This window comes from Momordica charantia (assembly GCF_013281855.1).
Source record: "Momordica charantia cultivar OHB3-1 chromosome 1 unlocalized genomic scaffold, Mcharantia_2.0 BLBB01000001.1, whole genome shotgun sequence".
In the NCBI taxonomy this organism is placed as follows: Eukaryota; Viridiplantae; Streptophyta; class Magnoliopsida; order Cucurbitales; family Cucurbitaceae; genus Momordica; species Momordica charantia.
In genome coordinates this window covers 12,300,485-12,319,821 of record NW_028275157.1, presented here as the reverse complement: position 1 = coordinate 12,319,821, position 19,337 = coordinate 12,300,485, and the positions used below count along the sequence as shown (strand labels likewise).

At 33.8% G+C, this 19,337-nt stretch overlaps 3 protein-coding genes across 6 annotated transcripts; all 3 read left to right on the top strand.

Annotated features, from left to right (window-relative positions):
• Positions 1-1,129: 1,129 nt before the first annotated feature.
• LOC111021763 (uncharacterized) lies at positions 1,130-3,831 on the top strand. The gene has a single exon (XM_022298806.2). The coding sequence runs from the start codon at positions 1,358-1,360 to the stop codon at positions 3,548-3,550; it is 2,193 nt and encodes a 730-aa protein (XP_022154498.1). The 5' UTR covers positions 1,130-1,357; the 3' UTR covers positions 3,551-3,831.
• A 1,334-nt stretch (positions 3,832-5,165) lies between these two features.
• On the top strand, positions 5,166-7,111 carry LOC111021764 (uncharacterized). Its single transcript, XM_022298807.2, has one exon. It carries the CDS (start codon positions 5,227-5,229, stop codon positions 6,964-6,966), a length of 1,740 nt encoding a protein of 579 aa, XP_022154499.1. The 5' UTR covers positions 5,166-5,226; the 3' UTR covers positions 6,967-7,111.
• A 3,523-nt stretch (positions 7,112-10,634) lies between these two features.
• LOC111021781 (uncharacterized) lies at positions 10,635-15,308 on the top strand. 4 transcript variants are annotated; one of them, XM_088126571.1, is made up of 6 exons: positions 10,998-11,135; positions 12,143-12,182; positions 13,129-13,241; positions 13,321-13,692; positions 14,020-14,755; positions 14,860-15,308. In XM_088126571.1, exons 2-6 carry the CDS (start codon positions 12,155-12,157, stop codon positions 14,931-14,933), a joined length of 1,323 nt encoding a protein of 440 aa, XP_087982697.1. In that variant the 5' UTR covers positions 10,998-11,135; positions 12,143-12,154; the 3' UTR covers positions 14,934-15,308. The 4 variants fall into 4 exon arrangements, with proteins under 4 accessions (XP_087982691.1, XP_087982692.1, XP_087982697.1 ...); XM_088126565.1 differs by lacking the exon at positions 12,143-12,182 and having other exon boundaries at positions 10,635-11,165; XM_088126566.1 differs by lacking the exon at positions 12,143-12,182 and having other exon boundaries at positions 10,639-11,135.
• The last annotated feature ends 4,029 nt before the right edge of the window (positions 15,309-19,337 follow it).

The following is a 19,337-nucleotide window of genomic DNA, read 5'->3' as shown; positions in this document are numbered from 1 at the left end:
GTTAAAATTCACAAATTGGCCCTATACTGTTATCTTAGCCATCCAAAAACTCACTTCTTTTTCCAATTTTATGGTCTCAACTTCACTCATTATCATGTAAATAGAAAACGGGCATGTTGTTACGTATGACCAAATTGAAACTTTTTAAAGCCACGATTTACCAAGTACAAATCTAGAAGAATTAAAATAAACATTTTAAAACTAAAATCCAGAAGAATTAAAGTAAACATTTTAAAACTAAGCATTAACCATTCGACCATATTTTAGTCAAATACTTCTTTTAATATATTTTAATCAATACTTTGTTCAACATAAATACATATAAACAGAAATACTAAATGAAAAGGAGTACATGTAATTCAACAGTACATGTAATTCAACCATATTCAACCAAGGAAGAAAGCCTCTTCCCACCTTAAATGAAAATTACACTTAAAAAGAGTAATTAGAAAATAAAGGATTCATGACCAAGTAATTAGAAATAAAGGATTCATATGCCGAATGGTCATAGCTCAATGGTTAAAGCATCTCGACTTCTTCTAAGAAGTTATAGGTTCCAATCTATGTATTTGTAAGGTGATACTTGTCTTAAAAAGTTATTCGGTTTCTTTACAACTAAATTCCTCTCTAATACAGCTTCTACGACATTCATCCTCAACTAATTCAAAAGTTTTCACCAGGTTTACCCAAAATTTACCACTATAAGAGCAATGGAAACACAATACACACACATATGCATGTATGTATATATATATGTGTGTGTGATTTTGATCTTCTCCTAAAAACAAAGGTTGGATACCAAAATCAACCAGCTAAATAAATAAATATTGACTTTTCTAGGACTGTGTTCCAATAATCCTTCATCAATTTGATCATACCAAAGACCTTGAATGTGGAATTACTTGTACAGTCCAATGTCCAGAGTCTTCCATCTTCACGAGAGTCCAAAACAACTCCCTCAAGATGTTGGATTAATCTTTAAATATTGGTTAGAATTTCAAAATGTTTTTAAAAGGTAGGTTGCAAATCTAAGGAACTGAAAGTAAATAGCCTAAATGTTTGTTAGACAAATAAAAGCTACAAATATTTTAGAAAACCCCTTCAAATTTCCCTTCAATTATTAAAGTTAAGAAGTGACAAATGCTATAATTTTCCTCCCATGTGCCCCACTTTGACTATAGATAATAATGAGAGAAATTTCCATCATCCAAACCCAGAATTGAACCAGAGAATGGAGTGCCTCCATCTCCAAGACTTTTAGAGTGAAACAGAAACTTCCTCTAAAACAGAACAGATTGAAATCAAAATTTTCAGAAACTCAGGCAGAAAAAAGCAGATTAAAAAGAGAAACAGAGAGATGGGAGTGTTTGGTTGTAGCAAAGATGGGTACCTGAATGATTCCAAGTTCAGCGAGCCTCTGCCATGGATTGGAATCTACATAGCTGCAGCCTCTTTGGTCTGCCTGTCAGCGATGGCCGCCGATCTTGTCCACGGCGTCCGCCACAAAAAATTCTGGTTCCCTTGCAAGTTCTTCACTCTTAACTCCACTTCCCTGACCCTGATAGCTGTGGCCATCAAACTTTCTGTGGATCTCAACACCTCCATGCCTGGCAGAGAGGATCAGCTTGCAAAGCTAAGTAGTGCTGTATTGATGTGCACCATCATGGGTAATTCTATGCCTTCTCTTGGATCTATGGAGAATCAAGAAATATTTACGAACATTATGGCTCTTGGGATTCTTGTTATTACCCTCATAGTAAACGTCTGTATTGAGTTGGGTACTGGAGTGATCTATGTATTTATGAAGGAGCATATTTCCATTGTATTCTTGATGCTGGTTTTGCTTGCCATCCAGAGTTTTTCTGCTTTGACTGTTCCATCTACTAAAAGCTACCTGGAAATGAAGTACAGAGTAAGACACCAATTAGCTTTTAAAGAGTGTGCAGATGCAAAAACAGGCCCAGCAGTAGTTGAACGACTCAGGGAGGGTCTGATGAAATATTGGATGATGGCTCATACCTGCAGCCCCCAGTTTGTGATTGGTCGATCCGCTACTTGTACTGCTTCTGGGGCTATCTGTCTTCTTACCGCTGCAATTTTAGCAGAGGCCATTGTTAGATCTTACTTGATGCAGAGATCATTTAAGTTCTGCAATGGCCAGTCTGATTATAAATGGTCGATCACTTTGATTCTCATAGTACAATGTGCTGCAGTGGGAGTTGGGACTGTTGCCCCAGCAATCAGATGGTTTGCGGCCATAAATTTCCGGTGTCCAAAGCTGGGAAAAGGGGGCTACAAGAAGGAATTCACATTAGAAAACTATTGGATCCGGTATCTGGTTGAAATGAAACAGTGCCCATTAAACATCGGAGTTGAAAACAGAAGTTGCAGAAAGTTTGCGCATAGTGCAAAAGACAAATTTCTGGACGCATGCATTATCCTACAAACAGCCATAGTGTTCATAAGCAAAGTGATTCGACTCGTGTCCATTTTCTTTGTCAGTGGAATCTTCTCATTCTGTGACTGCTTCAAAAGTTTGAAAAAAAAGTTGTGTTTTAAAGACGCCATTTCTATCAACAATTCAGGGTCAGAGGTAGATCATGATTCAAAGCTAGATCTCAGTCGTTTTGTTCTGTATCTTGAAGGTGAAGATGATCTAGTTCACCTCATGGTAGCCAACAATTGTTATGCCACAAATCAATGGATTCAGAAAGGGCAGAAGAAAAAGCCTAAGAATCTCATTGACCTGTTAGAGGGAATGATCATGACACGAGGTTTCAAGGGAGTGGCAGAGTTTGACAACCATCAAGTTCCATGTCTAGATTCCAAAGAGCCCCAAAATTGCTGGGCACTCCCAGTGGTGACATTAACAACCATAGCAATTTCTCTTCCAAACATAAGCCGGTGTTTAATCAAACAGTTGGTGAGCGCCGTAAACGAAGGCCTCCCATACATAAGACTTCTTGAAGATCACCTTGACACAAAAGGGGATTTCATAAACCTAAAGAAAGCAGCTGAAATCGTTTGGCTAGGAATTGATCTCCACCACAAATGGCTGGACGTAGACCTCCAAAAAATTTCACATCATAAAGAAAGTCCAAAGGAAATTCTTGAACAACTTTCAGATTGTGCAAAGAAAATCTACTCGGTGGAGAAGACGACGAATCAGCGTCTATGCTTGAAGTTAAGTCCTTCAAATTGGCCAATCAGGATACTGGCTGCGAATTGTATGTACAGAATAAGCGAATCAATGCTGCTAAAATATGAAAAGAAATATGGGTACAGAAATGAAGAATTGTTCGCAGAAACAACAACCATGATCTCCGCCATTATGGGAGCATGCCTCACGAATTTGGAGGACGTGATAGCCACAAAGTGTTCGAACAGTGTGATTGAAAAACGAGAGAGGAGTGTGAGAGAAGCAGCTTACATTCTTGGGAAAACAGGGAACATATTGAAACTCATTGAGAAAGCGACACTTCCTACTCTTGATCTGCATCAAATGGCGAGCATTGATGAATGGCGATTGGCTTACAAGCTGGAGAGCTAGCACTTCTGTAAGGTGAAACCGCCATAATAGTATTGTAAATAGTTCCAAATCACCATTTCTGAAATATTGGGGGGGGGGGGCGACTTTGGATATTTTCAATTAATACCATTAATCAAATGCTAATAGCTCACTTGGGTTACTAATTTGAGTATAGTTGAGTGGTTGAGACATCTTTACCTTCCAAAGGATCGCAGGTTAAGATCTTTACTCATATTTATGATGTAATATTAAAAAAAATTAAGATATCATAGCTCAACTAATGCCTCTCTTATGAGTTTTAAGTTCCAATCTCCAATATCTGCCTCTTATTTGTAAGGTAATATTATAAAACAAAGTTCAGTGCTAACGGTATCATGTCTATTATCTCTCCAATTGACTGCATTAAGTTAATTCAGTTAGCCAACTTGAGCTTTGTTCAAGACCCAGTGACCTTTCCTAAATATTCAAGGTTTCAATTTGTAACTCTACATTTATGTTGTGCTATGTTTTTGGAAAAAGAAAAAGAAAATAATAATAATAATAAGAAGAAGACGACGACGAAGAAGAATAATAATTCGGTCAAATTTTATGTTAGGAATCGTTGTTGAGTAGTTTGGTAAACACAGTAGAAATTATTTTTCAAGCGCAAGTTCAATGCACAAATAAGCAGCTTAGCTTTCAACCAAAAAAAAAAAAAAAGCCCTGTTTAAAAATGATTTTGTGTTTAATTTTTTGTTTCTAAAAAATTATTCTTGATTTTTCAAGATTTCTTAGGTATATTTTTCATCCTCCTTCAAAACACATTTGAATTTTTAGTCAAATTTCAAAACAAAAACAAGTTTTTAAAATTACTTTTTCTAGCTTTCAAATTTAGGCTTAAATTTTAAAAACGTTTTTCTAGAGTAGATAACAAAACAAAAAAATATCTAGGTTAAAGTAGTGTTTCTAAACTTAAGTTTTTAGAAAAAAAAATAAAAAAACGAAGGTGTTATAACACGCCAAAATGGGGCTAAAATACTTTAATTCACAAATAATGAAGATTAATATCATAATACTAACGAAAAGTTGCGATTTAATTAGAGGTGGTTGCTAATCTACAATAATTTAGATAACAGATTAGAAAAAATGAAAATAGTAGCTAAAAGACAAATAGCAAATACAGAAAAAATTATAACGGTATCTTACATAATCAAAGGCAAGTTATCTATTTGTTAAAAATAATATTGGTGTTTAAAAAAAAAATAATATATTGGTAAGTACTAAAATTATTAATTTTTAAAAGTTATCGAAAGTTTATAGTTTAAAATGGAATAAACTCGAAAATCTAGATACTAAAATAAAAAATTTTGAAAATCGGGAACTAAAATGGAATGATGTTGAAAATTCAAAGAACAAAATAGAAACAAAATATTCATATACTTACAAATATTTAAGAAAACCTCTTAAACTTCCCTTCAATAATTAACGAAGTGACCAATAGTATGATATTCCTCCTATGTACCTACCCCGCCAGCCCGCCTTGACCATCCATAAGGAAGAGGCTAATATCAGTCCCAACCCATCTCTGAAACAACAATGGAGAGCCTCAATCTCAAAAACTTCTAGAGTTAATAAAAACTGCATATTCAATAAAACAGAAATTGGAACAAAATCGATCAGAAACACAAGAAAAAAACGCAGCTCAAAAAGAGAGAGAGATGGGAGTGTTTGGTTGCAGCAAAGATGGGTACCTGAATGATGCCAAGTTCAGCGAGCCCTTGCCATGGATTGGCATCTATATAGCTGCAGCCTCTTTTGTCTGTCTCTTAGCAATGGCTGTCGATCTTGTCCACAGCGTCCGCCATAGAAAATTATGGTTCCCTTGCAAGTTTTTCACTCTTAACTCCACTTCCCTAACCCTGATAGCTGTGGCCATCAAACTTTCTGTGGATCTCAACACCTCCATGCCTGGCAGAGAGGACCAGCTTGCAAAGCTTAGTAGTGCTGTGTTGATGTGTACTATCATGGGTAATTCTATGCCTTCTCTTGGATCTATGGAGAATCAAGAAATCTTTATGAACATTGTGGCTCTTGGGATTCTGGTTATTACCCTTGTAGTAAACATCTGTATTGAGTTGGGTACTGGAGTGATCTATGTCTTTATGAAGGAGCATGTTTCCATTATAATTTTGATGCTGGTTTTGCTTGCCATCTTGAGTTTTTCTGCTTTGACTGTTCCATCTACTAAAAGCTACCTGGAAATGAGGTACAATCTAAAATATGAATTAGCTTCAAGAGAGTGCGCAGAAAACAAAAAAGCAGGCAAAGCAGCAGTTGAAAGACTTAGAGAGGCTATGATGAAATATTGGATGATGGCTCATACCTGCAGCCCCCAGTTTGTGATCGGTCGGTCTGCTACTTGTACTGCTTCTGGGGCAATCTGTCTTCTCAGCGCTGCAATTTTAGCAGAGGCCACTGTTAGATCTTACTTGATGCAGAGATCATTTAAGTTCTGCAATGGCCAGTCTGATTATAAATGGTCGATCACTTTGATTCTCACAGTACAATGTGCTGCAGTGGGAGTTGGGACTGTTGCCCCAGCATTCAGATGGTTTGCGGCCATAAAATTCAGGTGTCCGAAACTGGGAAAAGGAGGTTTCAAGAAGGAATTCACATTAGAAAACTATTGGATCCGGTATCTGGTTGAAATGAAACAGTGCCCATTATCTATCAGAGTTGAAAACAGAAGTTTCAGAAAGCTTGCTCATAGTGCAAAAAACAAATTTCTGGACGCATGCATTATCCTACAAACAGCCATAGTGTTCATAAGCAAAGTGATTCGACTCATTTCCATTTTCTTTGTCAGGGGAATCTTCTCATTCTGTGACTGCTTCAAAAGTTTGAAAAAAAAGTTGTGTTTTAAAGACGCCATTTCTATCAACAATTCAGGGTCAGAGGTAGATCCTGATTCAAAGCTAGATCTCAGTCGTTTTGTTCTGTATCTTGAAGGTGAAGATGATCTAGTTCACCTCATGGAAGCAAACAGTTGTTATGCCACAAATCAATGGATTCAGAAAGGGCAGAAGAAAAAGCCTAAGAATCTCATTTACCTGTTGGAAGGAACGATCATGACACGAGGTTTCAAGGGAGTGGCAGAGTTTGACAACCTTCAAGTTCCATGTCTAGATTCCAAAGATCCCCAAAATTGCTGGGCACTCCCAGTGGTGACATTAACAACCATAGCAATCTCTCTTCCAAACATGAGCCAGCGTTTAGTCAAACAGTTGGTGAGCGCCGTAAACGAAGGCCTCGAATACATAAGACTCGTCGAAGATCACCTCGACACAAAAGGGGAGTTCATCAACCTGAAGAAAGCAGCCCAAATCGTTTGGCTAGGAATTGATCTCCACCACAAATGGCTGGACATAGAATTGCAAAAAGTCATTGTGAGAGATTGAATTGCAAAAATGTTAAAATGTAAATGTCTAAATTGAAAAAAGTCACAAATATTAATGACTGAAACGTATATTTAGTTTATAAAAAATACATTGTTGAAGGTGATTCTCACCCTACACGTGCCACACATCGATTGGGTGATGAGAGTTACACGTGGCTTTTGTCAATAAACTTGAAGTTTCATTACTTTAGTTTCGTTTCATAGGACCGAGCCAACGTCTTGTGTGGCCGAGCCGACCAAACGTCGTCATAAGAGTCTGTTCCCAACTATTTGAGTGAACTGATCAGCTTCACTTCGGCTCAATCCTATACTCCGATAGATTCCACGACAATACGCCGCGACTCATAGCAACTTTAAAGAGTCATTAAGGCGCTGTCGGGAATATTGTCGGGGGAAGTTGCCTATAAATAGAACCATTCACCCTATTTTCAAGTACGCGAATACTAAATTCTCTCTTAAGTTTAGTTGGATCACCTACTGACTTTAGCATCGGAGTGTTCTATTTTGTAGGTCACCCATCCAACTCATCCCTCGAGCAGTTCTCAATCCGAGTCGAGCTTCGTGGAGTTGGTCATATTTATGATAAAACATAGTTGTAGGGACTAAATCGTTCCGAAGAAATGTCTAGTTAATGTACTTCGTAATGAAATTTTCATTTTTTAACGTTCTTGTTTGTAGGTCTCATAAATTTACATTTATATATGTCACAATTAATATGAGTCCTCCTAATAGATTTATGGTATCGTGACATCCAAATGAATTGTCAAGGTTAATAAAGATTTATTATGATTTTCAATCAAATAATCAAATTCTCTCCTTAGAAAGGTTTCTACATTTGAAAAGAAAATAAAATGTAAATGAGATGTTTGATTCTTTGAATTAATAGTCTATTAATTTTTATGTCCAAAATCTGATTGTCTATGATTTCTCAAGTGACGTTTTTGTTTTGTTTTCTAATTTAGAAAATTATGTTTTCTTTCTAATAAAGAGTTAATATATATGTCTATATATATATATATATATATATATATATATATATATATTTTGCAATCCTATCCAAATTTTAAAAACTTAAAAAAAAAATCTAATACTTCAAAATCGTTTTAAAATGTAAAAAAAAAAATTATAATAATAATAAATAAATAATTGAATAAAGAAAACTTATGATATAACCCATGTTTCAGAGCGACACATCGACATTGACACGGAGGTTAGGGATAGAATGTCGTTTTTCCCCAATATCGACGACTCGACATGTCTATATGTCGAGGAAATATCGAGGAAATGTCTTTTTTTTTACTTATAATCTATAAATTGATTTTTTGTTTTAATAAATTGAAAAGATATGCATAGTTTGGTTGGGTGAGATAAGGTTAGAATTGATTTTTTTTTCTAAATAATTTGAAATGGAATTTTTTTTTACCAAAATTTATTTATTAAAATGAAACAAAGTTTGTTTATTAATATGATCAAAACAGCAATTATAACACTACACTGATTTTCTAGTCATAACACTAAAACAAGCTGAAAAATAATTAATCAAAAAATAAACAGAATATAATACTAAACTGATTTTAGTTATAACAGTAAATAACATCCTGTGAGCACTCTTAACAATAACGAACACGCTTTTCTCTTCCAAATCTCGATCTTCTGGAAGAAGATGAGTCTTGTGGAAGAAGACGCAAAAATGTGATTTTTTTTTCCATTTCAATCTACATGTTAAAGAAAATAAATAAAAGCACATTTTTAATTATTTTAAATTATACAATGTACAACAAATATTGAAAATTAGATATAATCTAAGAATTTGAATATTAAAAATCATGTAAAAGTTTGTTTTTTAAAAAATAAATTTGCAACAAGGAAAACTAAGAAATAATTACAAAAAGTTTCCTCTTTTGTTTTTTTTTTTCAAAAAACTAATAAAAACGATAAAAAAAAATTTACTAAACACAATTTAGTTAAACATTCTCGAGCGTCAGGGTTGATAACATTTCTATTCATCTTGTTTGATCTTTTGTTTTTAATTTTTTCAAACAAAATCGTTTGATAATTATCCATATTTTTCCTTTCTCATTTTTAAGAACGGGTTCCAAGCATTATATGAGTTTGAAACCAACACATTTTACAATTTTTTTTTCTTGATTTAGTTTATATGTAGATTTAAAAAGATTAATATATGTCTTAAAATGCATAAAAATTAAAAATAGATATATATCTTATTCTAAAAATTAATTTTCATGTGAAAAGATATTTTTTAATTTAGTATTTTAAAGAGCCAAAAACATATTATAAGAAAACAATTATATTCCTTTTGTCCCAATAAAGAAGAAACAATTATCTAACATAATTTTGTTTCATTTTTTTTTAAATATCTGTGAGTGTCAAATTCAACTTACCTACAATTAACTATTTTCATCGAACAATCATATGAACCTACTATATTTATTTTTTTATCCCTTTAAAAAGAGGAAATGAGAAATATAAAAAAATAATAAGAAATAAAAAATGGAAACATTCCTAAATTGATCATAAAATTTTCGTTTTTAAATTCCAACCTTATTTATCTCAAATTTCACATTTGCAAATAAATGGTGGAAAAACCCAATGAATATATTTCTCTCTCTAAGTTTTAAGGTGACAAGTGAAATTAATTTTGTTGTCTGGTCATGGACATGCCAACCACCTTTATGTTTTGCTTATAAAATAATGGAATTCTTTTTTTTTTCTTCCCTTATATATATTCTCGTAATTATTCGGACCAACTTAATTACAGACATTTCTATTTAAAAAAAATTACAAGCATTTCGACTAATGTCACGTCACAACCGCCTAACTCTATTACATTTAATTGTCAAATAAATTATATGATATTAAATTCTAGGTAAGATGACCACATAGTACGATAAAATATTTTATAAATACTATTTTGACTCCTACATTTTTAGTTTACTCCGAGTCTTCGATTTTTGTTCATTTTAGAATTTATACTTTCAAAATGTTTGTTTTGGTTATTGTACTTTAAAAATTGACAAATTTGATTCCTATTTGTAAAATTTTTAATACAAATTTTATGTTTAAGAGAAACTATTAAATACAAACTTATGACTGACAAAACCAGCAAAGCTCAAGTGATAATTAGCAAAAAATCAGTAATAATATTTTTATACGTCATATTACAAAAATTTGATATAACTCAATAAGTAAGATATCTATTACTTTCGAAACTAAAAGAATGTGTATTAATAAACCTATTTTGTAGTATCTAATAATCATAATTAAATTAAAAAATTCTCTGCAATTTTACCAATTTTTTTTAGCTTTCTTAAAAAAAAAAAAAATAAAATAAAAAGTTCTAAGAACAAATGAATTGTTTGGTTGGGGAACATATTTATCTTAAGAAGTCAAATTGGAAAATATTGTTACAACTAACCAAGAAACTCAACACCAAAGCCTTCAACTTCCAGTTTCAATCACAATTTGAATTTCAAAAAAAAAAAAAAAAAAAGATGGTGGTAAGTCAGCAGTCCACCATCCAAAAGGCCCCAAAAAGAGTAGAGTTGTCATTTGCAGCTCACTTACTGTTCAAGCTATTCAATTTCAATCCAAACCCTAAAAAAGAGAAACCCCCAATTTGTTTTTTTAATCTTCAAGTTGAATTTCATCGCAATTACCCCAATAAAGAACAAATTTAAAACAACCCCACGAAGTAAAGTTGAAAATTTTCAATCTCCAAGCAATTCTCTGAAGAAAATTTTTGACATTTAACGATCTTCATTCGTTTTCGGAGTCTTATTATTACTCCACATTCAAATTTCACTCCCACTTCTCACTTCTCACTCCCTCGGGCAATAATGGGGGCACCCAACTCAGCCCCAGCGGAGCAGAGCCGGAATGGCCCTTGACCCACTTCGCTGGCATTGCTCCCGATGGGGAAAAACGACGGAGAACAGCCACCGCAGTCCGCCGTCGGCTCGCGGCCGTCCGGCCAGGCTGCCGAGGGCCGATGCTGTTCTGGGTGTGTTCGGATTCGGAGGCTCATTGGCTTCAGATGCATCTTCATTATGCTATTGTCCGTTGCCTTGTTCGTTTCCGCTCTCTTTTGGTTGCTCCCTTTTCTCCATTACGCAGATCAGAAGGATCTGAGTCTTAATTCTTCTTATCGAGGTGGGATTTCTCCATCGATTCTGAAATCTTGTGAGTTCTTTTTCGGGGTTCGTCGGCAGGCGTTTTTTTTTTAGTGGGGAAAATAGATCTGAGCATTGCTTTGAGAATCTGCTTTTGATTTTGTCGATCTCGTGGCTTGTTCTATGTTGGGTTGGGTTGGCTCTGCGTGGATGAGGAAAATGAGGGTTATCGGAGCGATTGAGATTGATTTATTTGATGGATTTGGGCAAATTTTTATCTGGAATTTGATGAGTTTTTTATGGCTTTCTTCTCGGCGTCTCCTAGAGTTTAGCCTGTAGAATCGTTTGGAGAGAAGATGAAGTAAAGTGAGAAGTAGAGGAAATTAATAGTTGTTTGAGTAACGGAAACCCCTGATTTTCAGGCTTTAATTTTCATCTTTCCTTATTAAACATTAGGCAACTCGTTGGAGCTTGAAGTAGGATTGTTCTAGAATCAGTTATTACTTGTGATTCTTTCCATAATTAATTTAATTTAATTTCTTCATCATTGCTAAGAAATTTTACTTGCAAAAGAATATTGAGGGCCCCTGGATTTAAAGAGACCAATATTTTCATGACTAAGCCTAGGGATTTCAAGTAATTTATCAGAGTTTATGTGACTAAGCCTAGGGTTATTGGTTTAAGTAAAGGGAGGAAGATCTAACATATAAAACTTGGATCAATTGACTTTAACATAGAATTCTTCTAATTTCATTTACTTGTTTGGCTCATTGAATGCTATTGTTTTTGCCCACCTCGTTAATTTTATAAACTCATGGAAAATGCTCAGATTTTCTTTTGTTTTTGTTCTTTGGATAAAATCATTTACTCCTGTAATCTAAAGTACATTGCTGGTGTCTGCCTTTTCCCTTCAAAAGTTTGCCTGAGAAGTCTCCCCATTCAAATTAGAAATAGAAAGAGAAGGAATTTCTCTAAACTGCATGCACCATCCATATGCAGCTGGAGTACAATGTATGTTGAGCTGATGATTGGTTTGGCCTTTGTTAGGTTTGAAGCTCAATGTTCATCCATCTTATGAACCAACATTGTGAGTTGCTCGTGATTTTGCCCTCTCAATGGATAGGTGGTTTGTGAAATCGGTTTTCTAGGCATTTGTTATTTGGGTAGTTTTTAGTCAGTTTTGTAGTCCTTTCAAGTGTTTGTGGGTTCAGAGTGTTGTATTTTAAGTTTTGTTTTCCTTCGTTGTCGTTACTCATTTCTAATTTTTCATCTGTTCAATAAAACCTAGAAAGTGCTCTTGGCTTGTTTCTTAGCTTTTTGTTACAGCTCTTTGTCCAAACACTTCCCTAAACTTCAAGAGCCTTGTTGTCAATCTCCTTTCGGGTTTGGGTAAATTTCTTATCTTCCCCTCCTTTTTTGTCAAATTGATGAATTGTTTCTTACATGGCGACCCAGAACTGTGTTTTGGCTTTTCCGAGTGATCTCTGTCATCTGTTAACTTGCATATATAAATTTAAATTCAAGTATGAGTTATGTGGCTGATTTAAACTAGTCTTTTAGTTGATTTTAGCATATTTTTGTAAAGCAGTGTAATTTTGATTTCAATCTTAGTAGAGTTTGAAATATTATCAAGTCTTCATGTTCTGAAGTAAGCTCGTGATTACAAAGTTCTTAGTTGGTTGCAAATTGCAAGTTGTTCGAGTCGGTAGATGTGGCCATGGTGATGTAACAGTTTCTTGACTTGAGAGTGGGAGGTTATATCCTTTTTGTTGGTTACCCTAGTTTTTGTTGGCCACTTCAGTATTGTTTTTGTGACTAAAATAGTTGCAAAAGTAGTATTTTGACTTCTTCTGTTTAAAATCACAAAACTAACTTATATTGGTATGGTTAGAGCTGCTGTAACCGAAACGATAGTTTCTTAAAACTATCCTTTCGATCTGGGAAACTTGAAATATTAAATGTAGGCAGCAAGAACTTTAACTTGAATCGAAATGGGTCGATATGTTGTTTCTTATGTTGATTTTTGTTTCCAGGTCATGATATAGTAGCAATGTTTGATGTCGAGAGATCGGTTTCTTTGCTGGAAGACAATATCTTGCAGCTCGAGAATGACATTTTTGGAGAGTTCCTTATACCTTCTGCCAAAGTATATACTCTTTTTCATTCTCACAGATCGTGTATTCTATATACTTTATGTATTTTGATCTGATGCTCTTTTAAATCAGGTGGTAATACTATCTCTGGAATCCGTACCCAGATCGAACCGAACAAAAGTTGTGTTTGGCCTCGATCCAGATGCAGATGATTCAGAAATTCCATCAATGTCCGTAAGTTTGATCAGATCGATCCTTGCAACTCTAGTTACGAATCAGTCGTCCCTCCGAATAACTAAATCCTTGTTCGGGGAGGCCTTTTCGTTCGAAGTACTGAAATTCCCCGGAGGAATAACTATAATCCCGCCGCAGAGTGCATTTCTTTTGCAGAAAGTGCAAATTCTTTTCAACTTTACCTTGAACTTCTCTATTCATCAGATTCAAGTACATTTCAGTGAACTCACCAGCCAACTGGAGGCAGGATTACGACTAGCTCCATATGAGGTTTTGTGTTTCTCTGTCTCCTATTCGTTTTCTTTTTGTGCGTTTATTTGATCGTATGAACTTAGGTCCGTTAAGTAACATTGTTTGTTTTTCATTTTTGCATTTTGAAAACAAAATCATTATCAATCAAGACGTTAATTTATCACTCATTAGTTTACAATCTACCAAAATTTTTCGTGTTTTCTTGAGCTTGTTATTTTCTGAGTTTAAATGGAGTTCATGCTCAGATACGTGAAGTACTTTGCACTTGTATTGTAAAAATGAGCAAATGATTTGCTTCTTGAGTTTGATCTTTGACAGTGATGATAGGTTTTGTTCTGAATGCAGATTTTGTACATTAAACTGTGGAATGCGGAAGGTTCAACCGTGACTGCCCTGACGATTGTTCAGACATCTGTTCTTCTAGAAGTTGGAAATACTCCATCAATGCGGAGGCTGAAGCAGCTAGCTCAGACGATCTCGGGTTCTAATTCTAGCAACCTCGGCCTGAATAATACTGAGTTTGGAAAAGTGAAGCAAGTTCGCCTTTCGTCAATTCTTAAACACTCCCTCAATGGCAGTGATGGGAATGGCCCCGTGAGATCACCTTCTCCTGCTCCTACACCCCAGCCCCATAACTATCCTCACCTCCCGCCTCACCACCATCCCCATCATCACGCCCCTCTAACGCCTGCAATCTCACCTGCCCCTGCAACCGAGAAGGGTGCGCCGGGGTATGGTTCGCTTGCCCCCGAAAGAAGTGCAGCACCGCCTAAGAGAAGTTACAAAGCAAAGCCGCCTGGTTGCGAATATAGATACAAGAGGAAGTCTGGTAGGAAAGAAGGAAAGCAATCTCATTTGTCCCCGCTCGCTGCACCCAATATATCTCCCGTTCATTCTGCTGCATCGCCATCGCCACAACATCAAGTAAAACCACCAGCACCACCAGTCTCTCCAACTCCGACATCAGCTCCATTGCCAAACGTCATCTATTCTCACGTTCAACCACCATCAAAAAGCAACTCAAACCCTGAAAAACCCACGACGGATCCATCCCTCACGCCATCTCCATCTCCATCTCCATGTGAGTAACTAACTGACTCGACTGAATAGTTTTTAGCTACAAAAGTCTCATACATTTTTCCCCATTGTGTGAACCTTTTTCGACTGACTTGACTGATTTCGCAGCTGCTGCTGATCGCCGTGCGATCACTCAATGGGAATTCACACTGTTTCTTCTAATTCTCGCCCTCCAAATGTAGCATTAGAAAGAAGAAGACTACCCGTTTTCTGATGAACACGCATCGGCTCCAACGTCGTAGCCTGCTCGGGTTCGTATAAAAATGAAGTGCAGGAGTTTGTTTAAGGAGGAAAGCAAAGCAAAAAGAGGCATTGCTTGTTGTAAGATGGGTTTTCTAAGTGTGTAAATATCATCAATCTGATTAAGAAACTTTGTTGCAGATGCAGTTTCAGGTCAAAGTCCACAGAGGTGGCAGGCCTTCAGAAACTTGCATATTTTCCCACTGTTTTGTGTATTATCATCCTCTTCTCCATAAAATGTAAGGAGATGGAGGAAAAGAAAATTAAAAAAAAAAAAAAAAGAAGGAAAACAGAGCAAATGCATAACTTTTTTTTAACCATTGTGTCTCATTTTTTTTACAACTCTTTTAGGCTCATGTTTTGTACCCAAAATGCCCTTCTCTTATATTGTTCAAAATTTGAACCTTGATGTATATAAACAAACACCTAACTCAGCCCAAGCCCCCACATGAATGTAGTAGGTTTTCTTTTGCTTCTTTTTCCTTTCTTTCGAAGCGTAGGGCCGATCCCTGTGTGCTAGAGGGAAGACCATAAAGTTTGTGTTAAGCATCTAGTAGGTTTTTGTCTTGTTTAGGCATTTGGTGTCTTTTATGCCGGCCAGCTTAGCGACAGAGCCACCCTCTTTGGGGTCAGTGAGGAGGATAATCCCCCACTCCGGCGGTTTCTTTGTGTTAAGAATGGATACTTCTTGGTGTTTGCTGCAATTTCGACTTGGGGATATTTAAGTGCGATAATGAGTGGAGATTTGAACTTGTGATCTATTTTTTGAAATATATGTCAATTACCGTTGAACTAAATTCAAATCAGTTAATGTAGTAAGTTTTGGTTTAAGATTATTGTATTTGCATGAATGAAGGGATTTAGGTTTTAGGTTAAATATATGTTTCAGACTCTAACATTTAGAATTTTTTTTATTTAGTCCATTTCGTTTAAAAAGTTTCAATATAGTCCCTTGCATTTTTAACGATTCCAATCATACATTTTTTGTTGTTAACTTCAATATAGTCAAAATTGGTTCATTATAAACTTACCCGATTGGATATTTAGTGAATTTGGAGAAATTTAGATAAGGAATTTAATAAGTGTGAGGTAGAATTTTTTTTTTTTTTTTTTTCCTAAAAAGAAGAAAGTAAATATTAATTAGAAGAAGATGCCACATGGGCTACGCAAATTTTGCTAAAGAATCCACAGATCGGAATTGTTGTTAACTTCTTAATTCCGACTAAGTATCATGTCATGTATACACAATAGCTAATTTTAACATATTTTAACATTCATTAGTGGTAATAGTATAATTGAAAATTATTATAATATAATAGACAAATTTGAAAAATTGAAAATAATATGAACTAAATTGTAAAAGCACTCATTCACTGGACTAAAATGTATATTTAGCTGCCAATACCTTACTCCACGTCTTATTATACTAAAAAATATATATTTAACATAAATCTTATTGGTCAATATTTGCAACCGATAAATATTTCAATAACATATAAGATTTTTTTTTCGTGGGTGGGGGTGGGGACGGTGGGTAAGAGAGGGATAATTTTTTATTATTATTAATGTTTTTTCACTGTCACCTATCCTATTCAAATTTTATAAAAATAAATATTTTTATTAATATTAATATTTTTTTAGTACAACATGTGGGGCGGAGAATCGAATTCACAACCTCTTGGTTGGAGATATATGTTAATTACCGCTAAGTTATGCTCGCTTTGATATCCGTCAACATTTGTTAGAACTACTTACGATTTTGTTATACAAAGTGCCAAAAACAAGCACTAACGAAAACTCATAGATAAAAGTATAATATTTTGAAATCTATGAACTAGATGGAAACTAAATTCAAAATTTAGAGATAAAAGTATAATATTTTGAAACCTAGAGACTATATATAAACTAAAATAAAAAAAGAGAGATAAAAATGTAACAATTTGAAATCTAGAAAACAAATGAAAATTAAATTAAAGTCAAAATTGACTGACAAAAGGAGACCCTCCCAAATAAAAGTATACAAATAAAATTGCAAAAAATGTAGAGGTAAAATAAATACAAATATACAAATATATGTATATTAAACTAAAAACAAATAATGGTATTGTTTTCTATCCATAAATTACCCAACAAGATGAGGGTGTGAGAAAAGATAAATTTGAGGGGAGAGAGAGAAGGATAGAAAAAGAAAAAGAAAGAAAGGGCAAGTTTTGTAATATAACAAACTTATGGGTATGGAGTTGGAATATGGTTTAAAAATGCAAATCCCTAACTTTTAGGGTGTCTATTTAATATGAGGAAAGCACGTTGCATGTGAAATTCATCACACAAAAGTTTGGAGCCATCTTTGTAGCCTTTGACTTTCTCATGAAACTTGTGGTAAGAGGTGGATCTCAATTAATGATCTTCATAAGTTTTGAATAAAATTTTCACACTCTAACTCTAGAGTTAAAAAATCGAGAAAATCGGTCGGTCTCATAAATTATTGTGTGGACTCGAAATTAAGGAGTTGGACTTATATTTAGTACGAGTGTTTATTTATAATTTCATTAGTGAGTAGACACAAATTATAAAAACGAAACTTCATAAGTAACCATCTAAATTTTCATCTTTTTTTTTTTTTTTTTGGTGTTCTGATTTTTATAAAATCTCAATTGGATTTCTCTAACTTTCCATTAAATTTCACACTTTGTCCCATGGAAAAAATGAAGGTTATTAAAGTCGGTTTGAAAGGATTTTTCAGTATTTCTGTGGAATAAAAATCAATGAATGGATGTATAGTTTGGTTTTTTTTCCTTCTTTTTCTAGTTTTTTTCTTATGTGCTATCGTAGATATATGACCTATTTTTTTAGAAGGAAAATTTTCTTTCTTTGAAAAATCAGTGCAATGATCTTAATATTTACCCATCCTTCTTTTGAATTATTCATCGAAATAGTTGCATACAAAATTTTGTTAAGGTGGTTTGTAACGTCCTTATTTCTTATTTATTTAATTGTATTTTTAATATTAAAAATACTATGTTTGGTAACTATTTTCTGTTTTTTATTAAAAAATCATGTTTAATAACTATTTCTGGTCTGGTTATCTAAAATTAAAATTAAAAAAAATTAAAATTTTTATATGGAAAATAATTTTTAAAATTAAGTATTAAAAAATTTAATGTTATATTTATTTATTTTTACTATTTATTTTTCATTTTAATGCTTTTATTTGTTTTGAAAAAAGAAAATGGAAACGAGAATAAAAGATAAGAAATAAAAAACTTGATTTTATCTCCAACATTTCTATATAATTTTGAAAATGTATCTTATTAATAAAAAACGACAAATAACGACAATTAACATTATCAAACAGACCTAAATTTATTGAAGACAAGATGTGCCCTATAGTCCCATCTACATTGTCATATATATGTCAATTATATATAAAGATTTGTTGCAACTTGTTTTCTTTCCTGAAAAGTATTGGAACCCTTACCTTGCAATTGCCTTAACTTCTCGCTCGATTTTACCCATTCTTGTCATAAATTAAATTTAAGATTTTAAATATCGGTATCGATACAAATGTCAACGTCTTAATTTTATATAAATATCGATAAAATGTCGTTGGATTGATAGATACTTCCGTGAAAGTTAGAGAAATTAAAAAATTGTAAAAAAGATATTTAATTAACAAATAAAAATTTTTGATTTCTAAATAAGTCAAAATAGTTACCCAATACAATCAAGTTATATTTAAAAAATCCGATACCAAATTAAACTAATCTATGTAGTTGCCAACATAAATTTAGTTTTAATTACCACATGTCTTTGATCAAAAGATCATGAGTTCGAATTCGTCACTCTACTTGTTGTATTAATTAAAAAAATAAAAAACTAATCTACATAGTTTTAGTAACATATTAATATACACATTGGAAGTTATATACTTAACAAGTGAACCACGGACTAACCACTCTAAATATAATTGTCTAGATAAGAAGACTTATTATCATCACATCGTCGATGATTTAATCTCCATCCACAATTATATATATAAAAATAAAAGGTCCAAGATTTAAATACTTTTACAAAGTGACCAATTTAGTCTCTATTTTTAACACAAATTTTATACCTAATAGAAATTCTTTAATACAAATTTGGGGCGTTGGAGGCAAATTATCACTTGCCACACTATATTCTCAACAAGTATAGATCATATTAGTGCTGACTAAAGCGTCAGAGTATTAATTCTGTTTTATAGGTCCCTCGTATGTCGATATCCAAAATCTGAGCTTTACTAAGAAACTTATCATTTTCTTGATCAAACATATGACTACATTTCCAGAAACTTGAACAAAATGATA

Bases quoted from the DNA above. Each gene is read 5' to 3' on its own strand.
- LOC111021763 (XM_022298806.2), top strand. From the start codon at position 1,358: ATGGGAGTGTTTGGTTGTAGCAAAGATGGGTACCTGAATGATTCCAAG.
- LOC111021764 (XM_022298807.2), top strand. From the start codon at position 5,227: ATGGGAGTGTTTGGTTGCAGCAAAGATGGGTACCTGAATGATGCCAAG.
- LOC111021781 (XM_088126565.1), top strand. From the start codon at position 10,898: ATGGGGAAAAACGACGGAGAACAGCCACCGCAGTCCGCCGTCGGCTCG. The intron at 11,166-13,128 runs GTGAGTTCTTTT...TTTTGTTTCCAG, and splicing joins TCCATCGATTCTGAAATCTT to GTCATGATATAGTAGCAATG. The intron at 14,756-14,859 runs GTGAGTAACTAA...CTGATTTCGCAG, and splicing joins ATCTCCATCTCCATCTCCAT to CTGCTGCTGATCGCCGTGCG.